Source organism: Lupinus angustifolius, chromosome LG01 (genome assembly GCF_001865875.1).
Source record: "Lupinus angustifolius cultivar Tanjil chromosome LG01, LupAngTanjil_v1.0, whole genome shotgun sequence".
In the NCBI taxonomy this organism is placed as follows: Eukaryota; Viridiplantae; Streptophyta; class Magnoliopsida; order Fabales; family Fabaceae; genus Lupinus; species Lupinus angustifolius.
In genome coordinates this window covers 10,436,570-10,451,913 of record NC_032009.1, presented here as the reverse complement: position 1 = coordinate 10,451,913, position 15,344 = coordinate 10,436,570, and the positions used below count along the sequence as shown (strand labels likewise).

The 15,344-nt window shown below is 33.4% G+C and overlaps 1 protein-coding gene across 1 annotated transcript; it reads left to right on the top strand.

Moving 5' to 3' along the window:
• Positions 559-15,143, top strand: LOC109349429 (sm-like protein LSM7). The gene is made up of 6 exons (XM_019590232.1): positions 559-570; positions 9,723-9,748; positions 9,860-9,941; positions 10,050-10,121; positions 11,739-11,791; positions 14,765-15,143. Exons 2-6 carry the CDS (start codon positions 9,746-9,748, stop codon positions 14,852-14,854), a joined length of 300 nt encoding a protein of 99 aa, XP_019445777.1. The 5' UTR covers positions 559-570; positions 9,723-9,745; the 3' UTR covers positions 14,855-15,143.

Below are 15,344 nucleotides of genomic sequence, written 5' to 3'. Positions count from 1 at the left end.
TATGCTTTAACTCTCTTAAAAATGCAACATGCAAGTTATGGCTTCAGTTCTGAAAAACGCAGTTTATAAAGAATCACTTCAGCAGTCCAGTTAATCGATTAAGACCTTGGTTAAACGACTAACGTGTTTTAAAAACGTAACTGGTTCTGGTTTTCCAAGTTTTCAGTTTCAACAACTTTTCAAAAACTTATGTTAATCGATTAAATCATGCCTTAATCGATTAACAACATATTTCCAAGTGTATTTTCAAATTGCAAAACTCAAATACGTTATGCACTTAATTTATACATGTTCAACACTAAGTTTATGCCTAGGATGCACAAATTACATGTATTTATATGATGCATGAACATATTATAAATGACATATCTCAAAACTTAAAATGATTTAAAGTTTTATGCATATGAGACATGTATTGAGTTTACCTAAGCCTTAGACTCAACCTAAACTAATTACTAGTCTAAGTCTAATACCAATCTAGAGCATGTTAATTTGTTGATGATCTTCAAACTCTTATAATCACAAGTTGTCCTCATCAAAACTAAACACATAGTGAGAAAGCTTTCCAAAGTGCTATCTTGACATGCGCACTTTCATCTAGAATTTTGCCTATAAATAGATGCTATTTCCTTCGAGCAAAACATATTGTAATTGAACATTTTTTCACTAAATTCTCTCAAAAAACACTTGAAGGCAGAATTCTCTTATTTAGGAATTCTTTCTTAGCTTAGAGTTTTCATTTTCAAGTAAGTTTTGTAGTTTAGAATTCAAGAGGAGAAAAGGAGATGGCAAATGACATGCGAAAATCAATTTTGTACTCTCATTTGGAACTTAAAAATTGGATGGATAGCTTATGCTCCTAAACATTTTCTTTTGAACAAGGTTATGTCATTTTTACTTCTTCTCAATTTCAAAAGTTTGGATTTTAATCATTCAAGTTGGTGCTTTGGTTAATATTATTTGTTTGAGAAGTGCTTAATGCTCTTTTTAGATTGATCACCTAAAAAATGATTTCAAGTCAAAAATACTTGTCTCAAACACTTAACAAATAAACTTTGGAGTAGTTGTACTACTTAATTTATTTGCCAAGTTAAGCATGCTTTTCTATTATCTTATATTCATTACTCATTCAATATTAGAGTCACCAATGGTTATGGCATGACAACCTAATCTCTTTTATGGTCGTAGTATTGTTTATATTATGAATATAAGTGTTTATGATTCTACCATTTTAGAACATACACTAAAAGGAGGATTTCAGACCTTGGTGTTTGGGGTTAACCAAAGTAAAACATAAGAACTTGTCTAAGTAGTTCAAACTCAAAAAGAATATGAGAAATGTATTTTGCTTATTCAAAAAAGAATTTGTCTCCTCAAGAATTTGTTAATATTTAGTTGTATGTTTATTGTGACTTGTTTATATCCACTTCAATCCAAAAATCCATCAAAATATGTTTAAACCATTATTTGTGCTTTGACATGTTTACATGATTTATTTAATTAGGCAATTCCATGTGGTTCGACATAACCATAAACTATACTACAATTGAATCTTGAAAGAGGTGTAAATTGTAAAATAGTAAAGTGTTATCAATAAATTTATTTGTTGAAAACACCTTTTAATATACAAAAGTGATGAAACTAACTTACTAACTTTTATATATTCTTATTTACTTTCCGCATTTTATTTATTCTTTAATACCAACCTTACTTAAGGAAGAAGTTTGGTTTGTTAATAAAAATAAAATGAACCTGAAAGGGAGTAAATAAATAAAAGGTCACTAAATTTATTATTCTTTTGTTATTTATTTATTTGTTATCTAACAACTAACTAATCATCACTTTTATATATTAGAATATCATTAAACCGATGTTGGAATTTATTCCACAATTTCGAGATGGTATTCAAAGGCACTTAATAATTATGTAATAGGTAATTGCTTCGATACCATTATACCGACGTTAGAATTTATTCTAACAAAGCCAAGATGGGGCAAAGAAAGAATGACTTATTACATGATCATTAAAGAAGTAAGTTGTAACTGGAATATTCTTGAAATCATTATACTGGCGTTGGAATTTATTTCAACAAAGCCGAGATGGTAAGCAAAGAGTAAAATCGAGTTCTCTTACTTAATCAAATAAAAAGGAACATAACGAAAAAGAGAGTATTAATCTTTCAACAAATTGACACTGTTGTCAGGACGATTTGTTGAGAGGATAAAACTCCCAACAAAAATGAAAATAAACACCGAGCAACGCTTTCAACACCAAGACCGTTGATTACTTGTTTGCAACTTCCTTCCTATTTGTCTTTCTCCCATCGGCATTCATTGAGCACCTCATTCTAATTATCTGACCAGGTTTCTTGAGTAGCTATTAGTTAATCATATGTCGTACAGAGCTTTCAAAGTTGTTCAAATAGTTGAGTCGCTTATGTTAGAGCATCATTGCAAGTCTTCTTTGAGTTTTCCAGTTTGTCCCTAAGATGGTATTCCTTCTTTTGACCTTCCCCAACACCATATGGTTATCCTTCATAGTGGCCTAAGCTTGCCTCTCGTTGTTCTGTAATTTCTCTATTTCATTCTCCTCAGTTTTCGCTCTAGCTTGGGCATTGCGTGTGGCATGACCCTGAGCCTTCAGGCGCTCATTATAGTTAGATATTTGCTCATCTTTCTCTCCCACAAACCAGAGTAAGTAATATTTTTCGGACTGGGAGCACATCTGAGCATAGTCTCTTTTGATGTTAACTTATTCTTTCCTTATGGTGATGAGGGCTTTGTTGAGCTTCTCATCATTCAACTTATTCTTTCCCCGCGTGAGTACATTATTTCTTTGTGCTTGTCATACAAGTTGCACTTGGTCCAAAATTTCTGGGGGTGGCTTCCTTAAATAGTGCTTCCTAGTCAAGTAGCTGCATAGGTTTGACCACTGTCCTTCTGAATCAGCAAAGAGGATATCGACTCCAATATTTGTATTGATTGTGCTTGAACATGATGACCATCCACACATACGACAGTTGTGCACAAATCTGATTTTAGAGATACCCTTTTTAACACTCCTTTGGAAGGCCGGAAGAGTGACAGCCAGTACGGCAGGGACTGGATTGGCCTCAAACATTTTGAACTTTGCCAGAACATTGATTGCACACTGGTCCACCATATCATTGACGAAAGGAAGGAGAACCTTGTTGTAAATTCTCAATGCAAATGCGGGTTTAAATAAATTCCAATCTTCTTTCTCTACTACCTGATCAAGATGTTTTTTCAAGAAACTCCACTTTAACCCACAATAAGGTCCTTGCTTAATGATTTGAGACGCAGCTGGACGCACACCTATCAATTCTTCTATGATCCTCATTGACCTTTTGTGTACTAGTAAACAAGTATGCCTTTAGCTGATTGTCTAAAAGAACCTCATACTCTTCGATGGTTGATGAAGCATCTACATTTGGAAACTCGAAAACTTGCAAGGTTGGATTCTAGTATTTTACCATGACACTCATAGCATTCTGAGCATTAGTGTCAATGGGAATGAGGAGAAGGTCTGTCAATCTACTATAATCTTTTACAAACTCTTCTATAACATTTGTAGAGATCTTGGGGATGACCTGTACCAGATAACTCACTTCAAAGACTTGCAATTCGAACTTCACCTTATTCTTCATTGAGAGAACACGTCTAGAACCCACGATCTTAGAACCAATCTCCATGTCTTACTCTACCGGGAAAAAAAACCTTGTCTGAAAAGGAACCTGCTAATTAAATATGGCATATCAAAGTTATCTGATATAATGGTATATGAATGCATATAGCAGGCCCTATTTTGAGGGATAATATAGCTCAATTACAATATAAATTAAATATCATGGTATAATTGATATTCACTATAAAATCGAGGCTTATTTTAATGACAATAATTACCCTTAGGGCTTAGGGGCCCATTGATGGGTATGACGATTGTATCTAGGGATTAAATTGCATAACCCCATAAAATATGTTTACTTATTTATTTCTTAAAAATGATATAAAATGAAATTACTCTAGGGTTTGGAACCCTTAAGCAGTGATGGTTAGTCATACTTATAGCGTAGGGGATGATAAATCCCATTTTATGATATGTATGGATGTAGAGAATGGTTGATATAATTTGCTTCCATTGTCATACATAGGGTATGCTTATAAGGTTTTGGATGGTCTAACAATCACATCCATATGGTGATGTATTAGGTTTGATTAAAGTATACTCGATAGACGCTCTAGACTTCTAGGTTACCAAATTGCTTCCAATCTCAAAAGAAAGGAATCCTAATATCGTAGGTTAGGAACAAGAGAAGTTCAACCCCTCAAGCGCTTAACTCACAATGGTAGGAACAATTTGGGTGGTCCATCATGCTAATACCAGGAGACAAAGTCTAACATCGGCAAACCTAATGTCCCTTCTATCTCAATCTTAGTCTCTAACACTCGGGTACAGGGCATATGTGTGTGACTCGAGTGTACTGTAAGTGTGTGGGAAGCGCACCAAATTAAAGAAATATTCCACCCCCCAAAGCAGCATCACAATATGGGTAAGTACATCACATAATTAGTTTAATTGAAATAAAAGGACAAATGCATGTATTATTTCGTTATTTTTTGTTTGTAAAAAAATGAGGGTATTTGGATCTATGCAAATAGTGGTACTCGACCTGACTTTCTTAAAAAAAGTCCCTATTGGAGTCGCCAGCTACCGCGCCCCGATTTTCGACTACGCGAACTCTTTCGGAGTCGTCACCACGTCTTTTGCGGTTAAAACATGGAAAATTCAATTTAAGCCCAAATTTAGATAAAATGGTATTATCAATCAGATTTTTGAGTTCATGAGTCGATCACGGATCGGGGAAGGTATTAGCACCCCGTCCGCCCATAATAAAACGGTATCATAACTAATTGTATGGATTAAATTTACCTTTAATTTATTTAATTAGAAAAATTAAATTATGAAAAAAACAAAATATCTATTTTTTATTTTTGTGTCTGACAAAAAATAATATTGCTCCTACATATCCCTAAATGTTTTAAGAAATCAAGACTACGTAGTTCTAAAAAATGATATTGATTTATAGAAAATTAGTTGAGTTGTATTGATCTCTCCTAAGAAGAGTGAAACAACAAAAACTAATGCCTGCACCGCATACCATCTTAAAGAGGTTTGAAAATAAATAAATTATATCAACTTCAAGAAGGATGAAGCAGCAGAATCTAATATCTATTGATTGGTTTTTTATTACACAATGTTTGCTTAGAAATTCTTCCACTTTAAACACTCGATGATTTAATGGTGGCTCAATGATTGGGAAAAGACAAACACGACTTTCAAAGTTTAGCCATTTGGAGAGTGACACGGTTTGCAAAGGGATATTTCTTCTTGCTTTTTTAGATTTCTATTTTTGGTTCCCTTTGATGTATGAAGAATTTTGTTATTTATAGTCTTTTCTAATTAGCACATGTGCTAATGTGGAGGTAATATTTTAAATAATAGAATAAATGAAGTTAAGGCGAAATAGAATAAGATTTAACTCCCTATAAAAATCTGATTTATGGCATATAATTCAAAATTCAATTTTTTTAACATAATTAATTAAAATTTTGAATTTTGATATTTCTTATTTTGGAACACTTAAAAATGTTATTTTTTGTAGAAAATATCCAAACAATTTTCTTAAAAAAATCTGAAATTATTTTAACCACACGAGTATAATATTTCGACTCCAAAGTGCTTAAAAGTGACTAAAAAATGTTGATTTGAGTTCAATTTTTTTATAAACTCTTATAAAAACATTACTTTATTTTGTAGTGTCATAAAAAATATTTTCTTCTCATTTTCATAACGCAAATGAGAACTAAGGGTGATTCTCATGGTAAGATTTTTTCTAAAATTAATTATAGATAATAAGTGACCATTAAGTCACTTAAACATCATTTTTAAATTCTCATTTAAATAAAAAAAAAACCGAAAATAGATTAAATATATGTCATTATGGTGTCATTGATCATCCATCAAATATTAATATTAACATTATCTTTTTATTTTTCGAAACACTTTTTTTAGGAAATTGAAATAAAATCCATTAAATGTCAATGAATTCATTTATAACCCCTTCTTGAAATTCAAGTTGAGATTAAATTTTATGTGTTGGGCCAAAAAAAAGTTTTTACTTAATTATTATTTAAAAGTGCAACCTCAATCAATTTGTAATTGAATTTACTTGATTTTCAAATTTTGAGATTGCAATCCCTCAATTATACCCTAGTCAAATTTGAGTAAAAATTGAATCCTTAAAGATTTATTTCTTTTTTAAAGCAATTCATGCAACCTAATCATATAAAATATATTTGATGAGATTCGCATCCAAAAATTATTTATGGAAAAATTAGTTTTGAAGTATTTTTTGGTTGGGCAAAGCTGGGTGTTCACAGGGTTGAATCCTCTTAAAATTTTGAAAGAAATGTAGGGAGTGACAGACATGGTATGTTGCTGCTGTATCTAGTACCCAATCATTAGATTTGGATAAATTGGATAAGATCAAGAATGGTTTACTCGAGTTCTCTTGATCTGATGTGTGCATAGAGTTAGAGATACTGCTCACGTGATTAGTGTTGTGAGTTGTCTGATCTATGGAATGTTGAATAAGGTTCCTTAGAGCATTGTGTTGTGCTGGTGTGAAAGGACATTCAGAGTCAGCATTCTCTTGCTTGAGTGTCATTCTTATAGGATCTTGAAGCTCCTATGAGTGTCAAAAAGGAATTGATATTGTTGGAATTGACAGAGTAACTTGGAGGAAATCCATGTTTTTTGTAGCATGTATTAATTGTATGACTAGTGCTTTGACAAAAGGTGCAAGTCTTTTGTCATCTCCCTCTACCAAAAATGCCTAGCCTTGTTTGCAAATTGGATCTACTGTTAGAAATACCTCTGTACCTGCTTGCTCTACCTCTTTGTTTAGTTTCATATGTGTTGCCTGACATATTAGGCAAAAAGTTTGGTTCCTTCAATTGCATATGCCTCTCCAGTTGGACCAAGAAAGAGAATACTTTATCGATGACGGGGAGAGGTTCCATAAGTATGATCTGGGATCTAACAGTCGAGAATGAGTCATTCAACCCTCTAAGGAAGCAAATAACATACTCATTCTTCCTATAATTTCTAATAGTCAGTATAGTTGGACATTAGTACTTGATTTCATAAGAGCATGGATGGATATGTGTATAGGTTTGTAGTTGCTGCTATAATCCCTTTATTTGAGTGAAAAAATTATTTCTTGAAGAATTGCTTTGTTTAATTGAGTGGATTTCTCCTATAAGCTCAAAAATCTTGAAAATATCACCTTGGTGATATCTTTCCCTCAAATCATTCCATATTTCTTGTGCACTGTCCATCCATAAGATACTTTCCATGATGGATGAATCAATAGCCTCAATAAGCCATGATATAACAAGATTGTTACATCTATTCCAGGCAGCATACATTGGATCATGAGGAAGGGGTTTTGGAAAGGTCTCATCCACAAATTCAATTTTGTTATTGATTTCAAGAGCCATTGTCATGGCTCTTGAACATGAGTGATAATTCTGCCCATTTAACAAAGACGAAAAAAGTGCAACCCTTGGGTTCTCATTAGGATGAATCTAATAGGGTCTTGATGGATCTAGTACGGGATTGAGTAATTGATTAGACACTGAAAGATGAATAACAATAACACAAAAGATAACAAGGTAAGAATAAAAAAGCAAAGAATCAGGGAAAAGAAAATACAACAATGGTGTAGCAGAGACACCCTCACAAGGGTGCTCTGATACCATGTGAAAACTGATAATCCATGTTTGGTTGATGAAGAAAAAAGTGTTGTAGAATGATGAAGAAAAAAATGTTGTAGAATGATGAATAATTGCACTAATAGAAGTAAAACCAAAGAAAGGGAAGAATACTAACAGAGTTTCTTGAAGTAATAACGCTCAATCAATTGTATTAACTTCTCAATGTATCAAAGTACAATTGATCACTTATTTATATAAGAAGATTAAGAAGAAAGAAAAAATATTGGTCTAACTATAACTTACTAAAAAAGGAAACTGACTAATAACAGAAAAATGAAAAGTTACTAAAAACAAAAAGAAAAAAATTCTTTTATTTATCTTGGAGGCAAGCTTGGAGCAATAGCTTTGGGCTTCTCTTTGGATTTGACGGTGGTGACATTGTCTTCAACAGAAAGATTTAGCTTCCAGTTTGGAGAGCGGGAAAATTTCAAAGGGGAGAGAAGAGTCTCACAATACTAAGTTAAAAGAAGTTGATGAAGTGAACACGTTTGACTTTACATACTTAAGTGGCTAGGTTGGGTCCACAAATTTGTTGAGGACTCCAAATTTAATTATTTCTGTCCCTACTCCTTGCAACCAATATGCTTAAGAAAAGATTCGTTTGACTGACTAGGCACAGTGTAAAAAAAATCTGCACTGTTGATCACGTGCCACGTGGCTTCGTCTACAACAAATAGCCTCACAATACACACAATTTTCCAGCACGCTCTCCTGTTACACGCCAACTGCCCAACACACACCAATCAATAGTTGACACGCCATTGTCCTCTGTTCTGTACCATCCAGCTGGATATTGTGCTACTGTGCCATATGAACCACTACAACAAACACATCTCTCTCCTACTCTACTACATATAGTTGGACAAGACAAAGTTGTTCCCATGACAACAAAGGAAACTGTGCGGGCACTTTTCCTTCTCCCATCTACTTACAGGGGAAGCCATGTACAACACCAGGACACACAAACTTTGAGTCCTCAAAATGTTAGTATAGTGGACATTAGGCCCAACCTTGATGACAAGATTGTTCTTAGAGAAATGAGCTACGTTGGACCTCCTCAAGTTAACAATGCAACTTTGGGAATAGAGAGACCCAAGAGAAATATTAATCTTCCCTTAAAATTACAAGACTATATTTTGAAATAAGGAGACAAAGACTTTTATGACTTTATGAAATTCTAATTGTTTTTAATCAACTGGGTTTAGTAGGAACATGCCCAAATCCTTGTAATGCAAGCCCTATTTAAGTGGATTGACTTTGCTTTTTGAATTATGAACTAAAGTTATCTTTTAATTCTTTCAATTTCTCTTTTCTTTAAAAATTTCTCTACTAGGATTCTTAACTCTACCAACTTATATGTATGTTACAAAGATTGAGAATAATTCCTTAATAATATATCATATTAGTTTTTATAAAAATATATCATTTTTAATAGTGTTCACAAAGATTGAGTATAATTATTTTTATCTTATTATGATTTCTATTAAAATAGAGGGAAAAAATATATGCATTAAAAGTCTACGAATTTTATACATTGTTATTGCATTATTCATACTCATGTTTAATTATCAGTGACTCTTCAAGAAAAATAATAATCCAAATGAATAATGCTTGACATAACAACTGTGTATAAGTTTTTACACGGACAATACATAAATATATTATAATATTATATTTAAAAACCCAAAATAAATAAATAATTAAATATAACAAGTTGGGCTCACCAAGAATACCCATATTTGTAGTTGGGCGGAAAAGGGAAAAAAGAAAAGCCCCGAACCTGATTATTTGTTACCTCTCTCTCTCACTCGGACAAACTACATTTTTTTGCAGTTTGTTTTTCACTCATCTAAGGTAGCGAAGCTCAACAACACTTTCATTAAGCAATGGTAAGTTTCTCAATATCAATATAATATTCAAACAGAAATTGTTAAAGATTCTTTCATTTACTTTGTTTTTTCGTTAAATGCTTTCTTTTTTCCCTCGTAATTTGAAATTAGTCTGGAAGAAAAGAAACAGTGCTTGACCTTGCAAAATTTGTGGACAAAGGGGTTCAAGTTAAGCTTACTGGTGGTAGACAAGGTAAGTGTTGGTTACGCCTTTTTTCTTTTTTTATGTATTTTTATTTTCTAATAATAATTGGGAATTTTTGTGAATATTTATTATAAATTGTTTTTTGGATTATTACAGTGACAGGGACTCTTAAAGGGTATGATCAGTTACTTAACCTTGTCCTTGATGAAGCTGTTGAGTTTATAAGAGGTAAATAGTAAATACTATTGGATCTTGTTCTTCTATTTATCAATTTAATGATATATATGTACTTGTAGAGGGTGAGTCTCGACTGGGCCCAATGGTAATGTTGCTTGTGTCGTATACCCTCCCCAGAAGCCCCCCAAACCCTACTGGGCTGTCCTTTTAATGATCTATGTAACACCGGGGAGCACATTTGCTGTCCCAAAAAGTGTGTTGCTTACTGTAATTGGTTGAAGAAAATGTATTGAAGTTAAAAGTTTATTAATTAAGTATTTTCCTGACCAATACAGCTCATGACACATGGAGTGATACATTTTATGGGACAACAAATGTTCTCCATAATTCTGCAGCTATGACTTTGTTATTATGTTCATGACTTTATAAATGTATTTTTACTTACATACTTTATTATGAACCTGCTGAGATATGATACACCTGCTAGGGGGTAAAGAATATGAGCATGCATGCATCTAAGTTTTAGCCTTTGTTGATTCACTCAGCTATTGCCTCGTTATGCATGAAATATGTTTAGGTGTATGCTTTGTCTTTATTCATTCAGCTATCACTTATTAGATTCACTCAATGTTGAACCTCTGTTTTCATACACTCTCGATGAATGTGACATGTCAATGCAACTTATAAAGGTAATGATTAACTATGGCTAAAGAGCTGATGAATATTTCATAGTTCATATGCTTGCATGACTCCAGTATCACCATTATGCTTGTTTGTAAATCATACTACTAAACTAAAGGTGTCTGTTGGGTGGGTATGTTGACATTTTTGGATCTAATCTCCTTATCATGCCAGTGGGTCAGATTGACACAACTCGACTCGCTGAAAAGTGGGTTCAATTGGATCAATTTTGTGTCAGACTTAAATTAATTTTTTCCTCTCCTTTTAAGAAATTAAAATTTATTGCACATAATACATTTTAATTAAAGGCAACATACAAGTAAAGTAATAAGTCACATAACACCTGCACAAACACGAAAAATTTCAAACAAGCTAAATAACATAATGAATATAACTTTGATACAAATTAAAGTAAGCTAGCGTATCCCAAAATTCATAAACAACAACTCACATCAGCCAATGTTATAATGTATAGCATATTGGTTGATATAATCATTTACTTGATTGAGTTGATTCTCAATATACTATTTGCCATCCAAGCAATCAATTGGATTTTTATCACTATAGTTTGTTAGATTCTTCATGGGTTTTTCATCTCTATTATCTTCACATCCTGTGACATAATGGCTAGTTGGTTACATTTGAATTTAATTGCCATTATAGAAAAGTCAAAGGAAAGTAGCTTCAAGTGACATAATGTTTAAATTATTTTTGTAAATAAAAGTTACTTGGGTTGATTGGGTTTGTGATTAACGCTTTCTAAACATGTTACAAAACCAATACCCCTGTAGGATGTGTTTTACAACTTGACTTAACTAACATTTTTTGGGTTAGGGTGGGTCGAAACCTGTGGATTTTCTGGTTGAGCCAACCTGGTAGATAACCCCAACTAAAATAACATCATAGCTTGTTCTTGAAATTTGTCTGTCGTTCCATTTCATTTTATTTTATATTTTAAGAGCATTGCGTTTGTCCCTTATGTTGCAGATGCTGATGATCCTCTCAAAACTACCGATCAGACCAGACGTCTTGGCCTAATTGTAAGTTTTCTTCTATGCCATCACATGAGTGTCAAAATTGCACTTCTGTCTGGCTCATAAAGGCTTCCTAATCCATGCTGAAATTTTACATGTCATACATGGATGTGCAAATTAATTTTCTTAAATCTGTTGGTTTTTCTGCCTAACCTGAAAACTTTTGGATGGAAATTCCATCTTTTGTAGATAGTTGAACAGGGCTGTCAGGAATAGAAATAAACCTCCTATTAAGAATGTGTATGTTAGGAGGAATAGGCCCAAATTGTAAAGGAGGGATAGAATTGTATAACCAAAACAGTTAAAAAGTAGTTAGGAGGTTAGTCAATAAATATAAGGTACTTGTAGAATTGAAGTATCTTTTCAGAAAGTTAGAATTGGGAGGGAAAACTAACTGATTTGGAAATCAGTTAGTCTTTAGGAATTTACTTCTCAAAAGTGTAAACTTCACTCTTGATTTTCAATTCTTGCAATACAGAAATCATTCAAGATCACAATTGATCTTGAATTCATTCTTCTTCACCTATCTCTAACCATTCTAAATCCAGTTCTTAACAAGGGCCAAATCATATGTTTTATAGATAGTTTTGAGATATCAACGAGTCCATTTTTTTAAGAAACAACTTTAATAACAATTCCTAAAAAGGTCGATGATTTCTTAACACTCCCCCTCAACACCCTTTTCCCCCTTGCACTCATGCCAAGTTGTTTTCTAAACATCAAACTTCGAACCACCTACCCTTTTGCATATATCTACAACCATTAGGAAATTGATATTGAAAACTCAAAAAGATCACAAACCAACGAGTAAACAAAGATAATGCACTGTATTAATATGAAAGGCTGAAATGCAAATACAGGGGAAGGGTGATTCCTCCTGTCCACAGAACTAAGCTCTTAACAGAGAGATAATGCTCTCCATTTGTAACAAATTCCATGATCCTTTCTGATACTCCCTCTTTCCTCATACCTTGCAATATAACCAAATACCAACAACCTGGTCCATTTCCGATTCTCTAAATGCCGTGCCACCTCATCATTCTTTTTCCATTCCTATTCTTTCTTTTGTAAACCTCCACACTTTGAGCCTACTAGCTGTTGTGTGGTGTACTAGCTGATCCCTCGGCCCACATTTCCATCTGGGGTCCTATCAGAGATTGATTATAGACTCCTGCAAAACATAAGCAGCATCTTTCATTTTCTAATATCTACACATGTCATTTTTATCTCTCTCTCGATTCCTTTATAGGTTTTAATTGAAGGCTTAATAAGATCATTTCAAGACAATTATCTAAGTCCATCAAAAGGGACACATTAAAAGATATTTAAAAAAATTTCATCTCTACTTTTCTAATTTAGAAATTTGAGTTCTTATTAAGTGATTGACAGATTTTGGCCATGTTAGGTGTTTTCTTGAGAGAGAAAAGCAGTATTCTTACTCTATATCCAGTTTCCTCTAGCTTTAGACTTCAATAGTAAAAATTGTGTAACACTAGCCTCTCCTGAGTGTTAGTGAAATTACACATACCTCTCTTCCCCTTTTCACACTTTCAAAGACTTCCCCTCGAGAAAATGGCATTAATCCAACATTAATATGACTAACTATAGTACTAAACGACCCTCCAATTAAAACAACACAAGGGCCCTTTATTTTGTCACAACACCATGTATGGCTCGTCGCCCCTGTTGGCTATTGGTATAATCACCAATTCACCACCCATGTTGATATATGATGATAATAGGCTGGTGCTTTTTGTTTGACCTTCCAAACATGTGAGATTGTGAGCACAATTTTTTTATGAATGATTTATTCTTCACTGATGACTAAACATATCTGGTCTTTGCGACATGTACTTTTAATGTCGAAGTTCTGCTTTTGAATTTTGGATATCACCCATACACTGACAAAATAAAGGAAAGAATAAAGAAATGGCTTACTCTTCACTGAAAGAGATCGATCAACTCCTGCTTGTGTTACTGAGATTATCTCTAATCTATAAAGATAAACATCTCATGGGGAATATGAATCTACAGTGGTGAGTTGGGCACATCAAAGAGGCGGCACTTTAGGCAAAGCTGCAGCGGCAGCAACTTGAACATCGGTGCGGTGACAACTTTGAGCGGTCCGTAGAGGGAAGAGGCTTTCATGACTCATGAGAAGAAAGGGGTCAGGGATGATTAGAAAATCCCTTTTTTTAGTTTGGTTGGGTTATTTTATTATTTTAAATTAAAATTAAAATATATAATTGAATAAAAATGGTGCTTTTTTATAATTTTTTCATTTAATGGCATATGATAGGCATATGACATTGTTATGGTGATGTCATCAGAGTCATCTAATGGTCCACTAATGGCAACAATGTTGAGCATAATTTATGTATATAAATTTAGGGTAGTTTGTGTAGATGTATAAAAGAGAGAGGTGATATGTGTAGTTTCATCAAAACTCGGGGGAGGTGAGTGTAATTTACTATTTAAAATTTCATAATTTTGGATTACTGCGCCTCCAGTAAAAGGACATATGATGACAAAAGTCACAAAACATATCCTGTAAAAAAACTTACAACACGACTAAGGCTTTGTTTGTTAGAACTAGTTGGAAGTTAGGAGCTGAATGTTGTTAATTGAATCAGAGCTGTTTGGTAAGACTGTCTGATAAGCTTACACATAGGTGCAACATAACACAGTCTCTAGCTTTTATAAATCTCAAGTTACCTAAGCACCTTATCAAATACATGTTTATAAGCTTGTTGCTTATTGTAATAAGCTCATTTACAAAATACCTATATCTAACTTATGAGAGGACCTTACCTTAGAAGGTAGCATCCTCGCCTGCATCTAGTTTGGTTACCTCCTAATATAAGTTACTTTGTTGTGTTAGCAAACACACTCTAAATAAGCATTTGTAACTTTTTTTAATTGTTTTAGGCTAGCGAAGAATATTTTCATTACCATGTGGAATTCTTTGTTGCACTGCAGGTCTGCAGAGGAACTGCTGTCATGCTCGTGTCCCCAACCGATGGCACAGATGAGATTGCCAACCCTTTTTTGCAACCAGAGGGGGCATAAGTGTCAAATATTTGTACCTTTTGTCTAAAACCTGATCAATCAAATCATCACTTTGCTATTGACCATTGAGTCATTAATGTGGAGATTATGAACATGTGTATTTTGTAAGCTTAGATATTTTGGGATGCTTCAAATGATTAGAAATGTTACAAATTGCTTGCTCTTGATCTGGTTTAGTTCATTTCTGAGGGTGGCTTACAATTTGACATAGCTTTTTATGCACAAGAATTGTTTTTAACAGCATGGTAGTTCTGCTTCATGACATTATTATAGGGCTCTACTTTCTCAACATTCTTACATCTGTGCTGTGCACTTTTTTACTTGACCATGAGCTTTGGCTACTACAATTTTTTTCCTCACAACTGTTTGAGTTGGCTTTTGGATAGGAGATAACCGAAATAGGGAAGACTTGAGAACTATCTAACAAGTGCATTTCTAAAATCATTCATTACCCTCCAATAACCAATTGACAAATAAATCCTAAAAGGGT

Bases quoted from the DNA above. Each gene is read 5' to 3' on its own strand.
- LOC109349429 (XM_019590232.1), top strand. The intron at 10,122-11,738 runs GTAAATAGTAAA...CTTATGTTGCAG, and splicing joins AGCTGTTGAGTTTATAAGAG to ATGCTGATGATCCTCTCAAA. The intron at 11,792-14,764 runs GTAAGTTTTCTT...GTTGCACTGCAG, and splicing joins CCAGACGTCTTGGCCTAATT to GTCTGCAGAGGAACTGCTGT.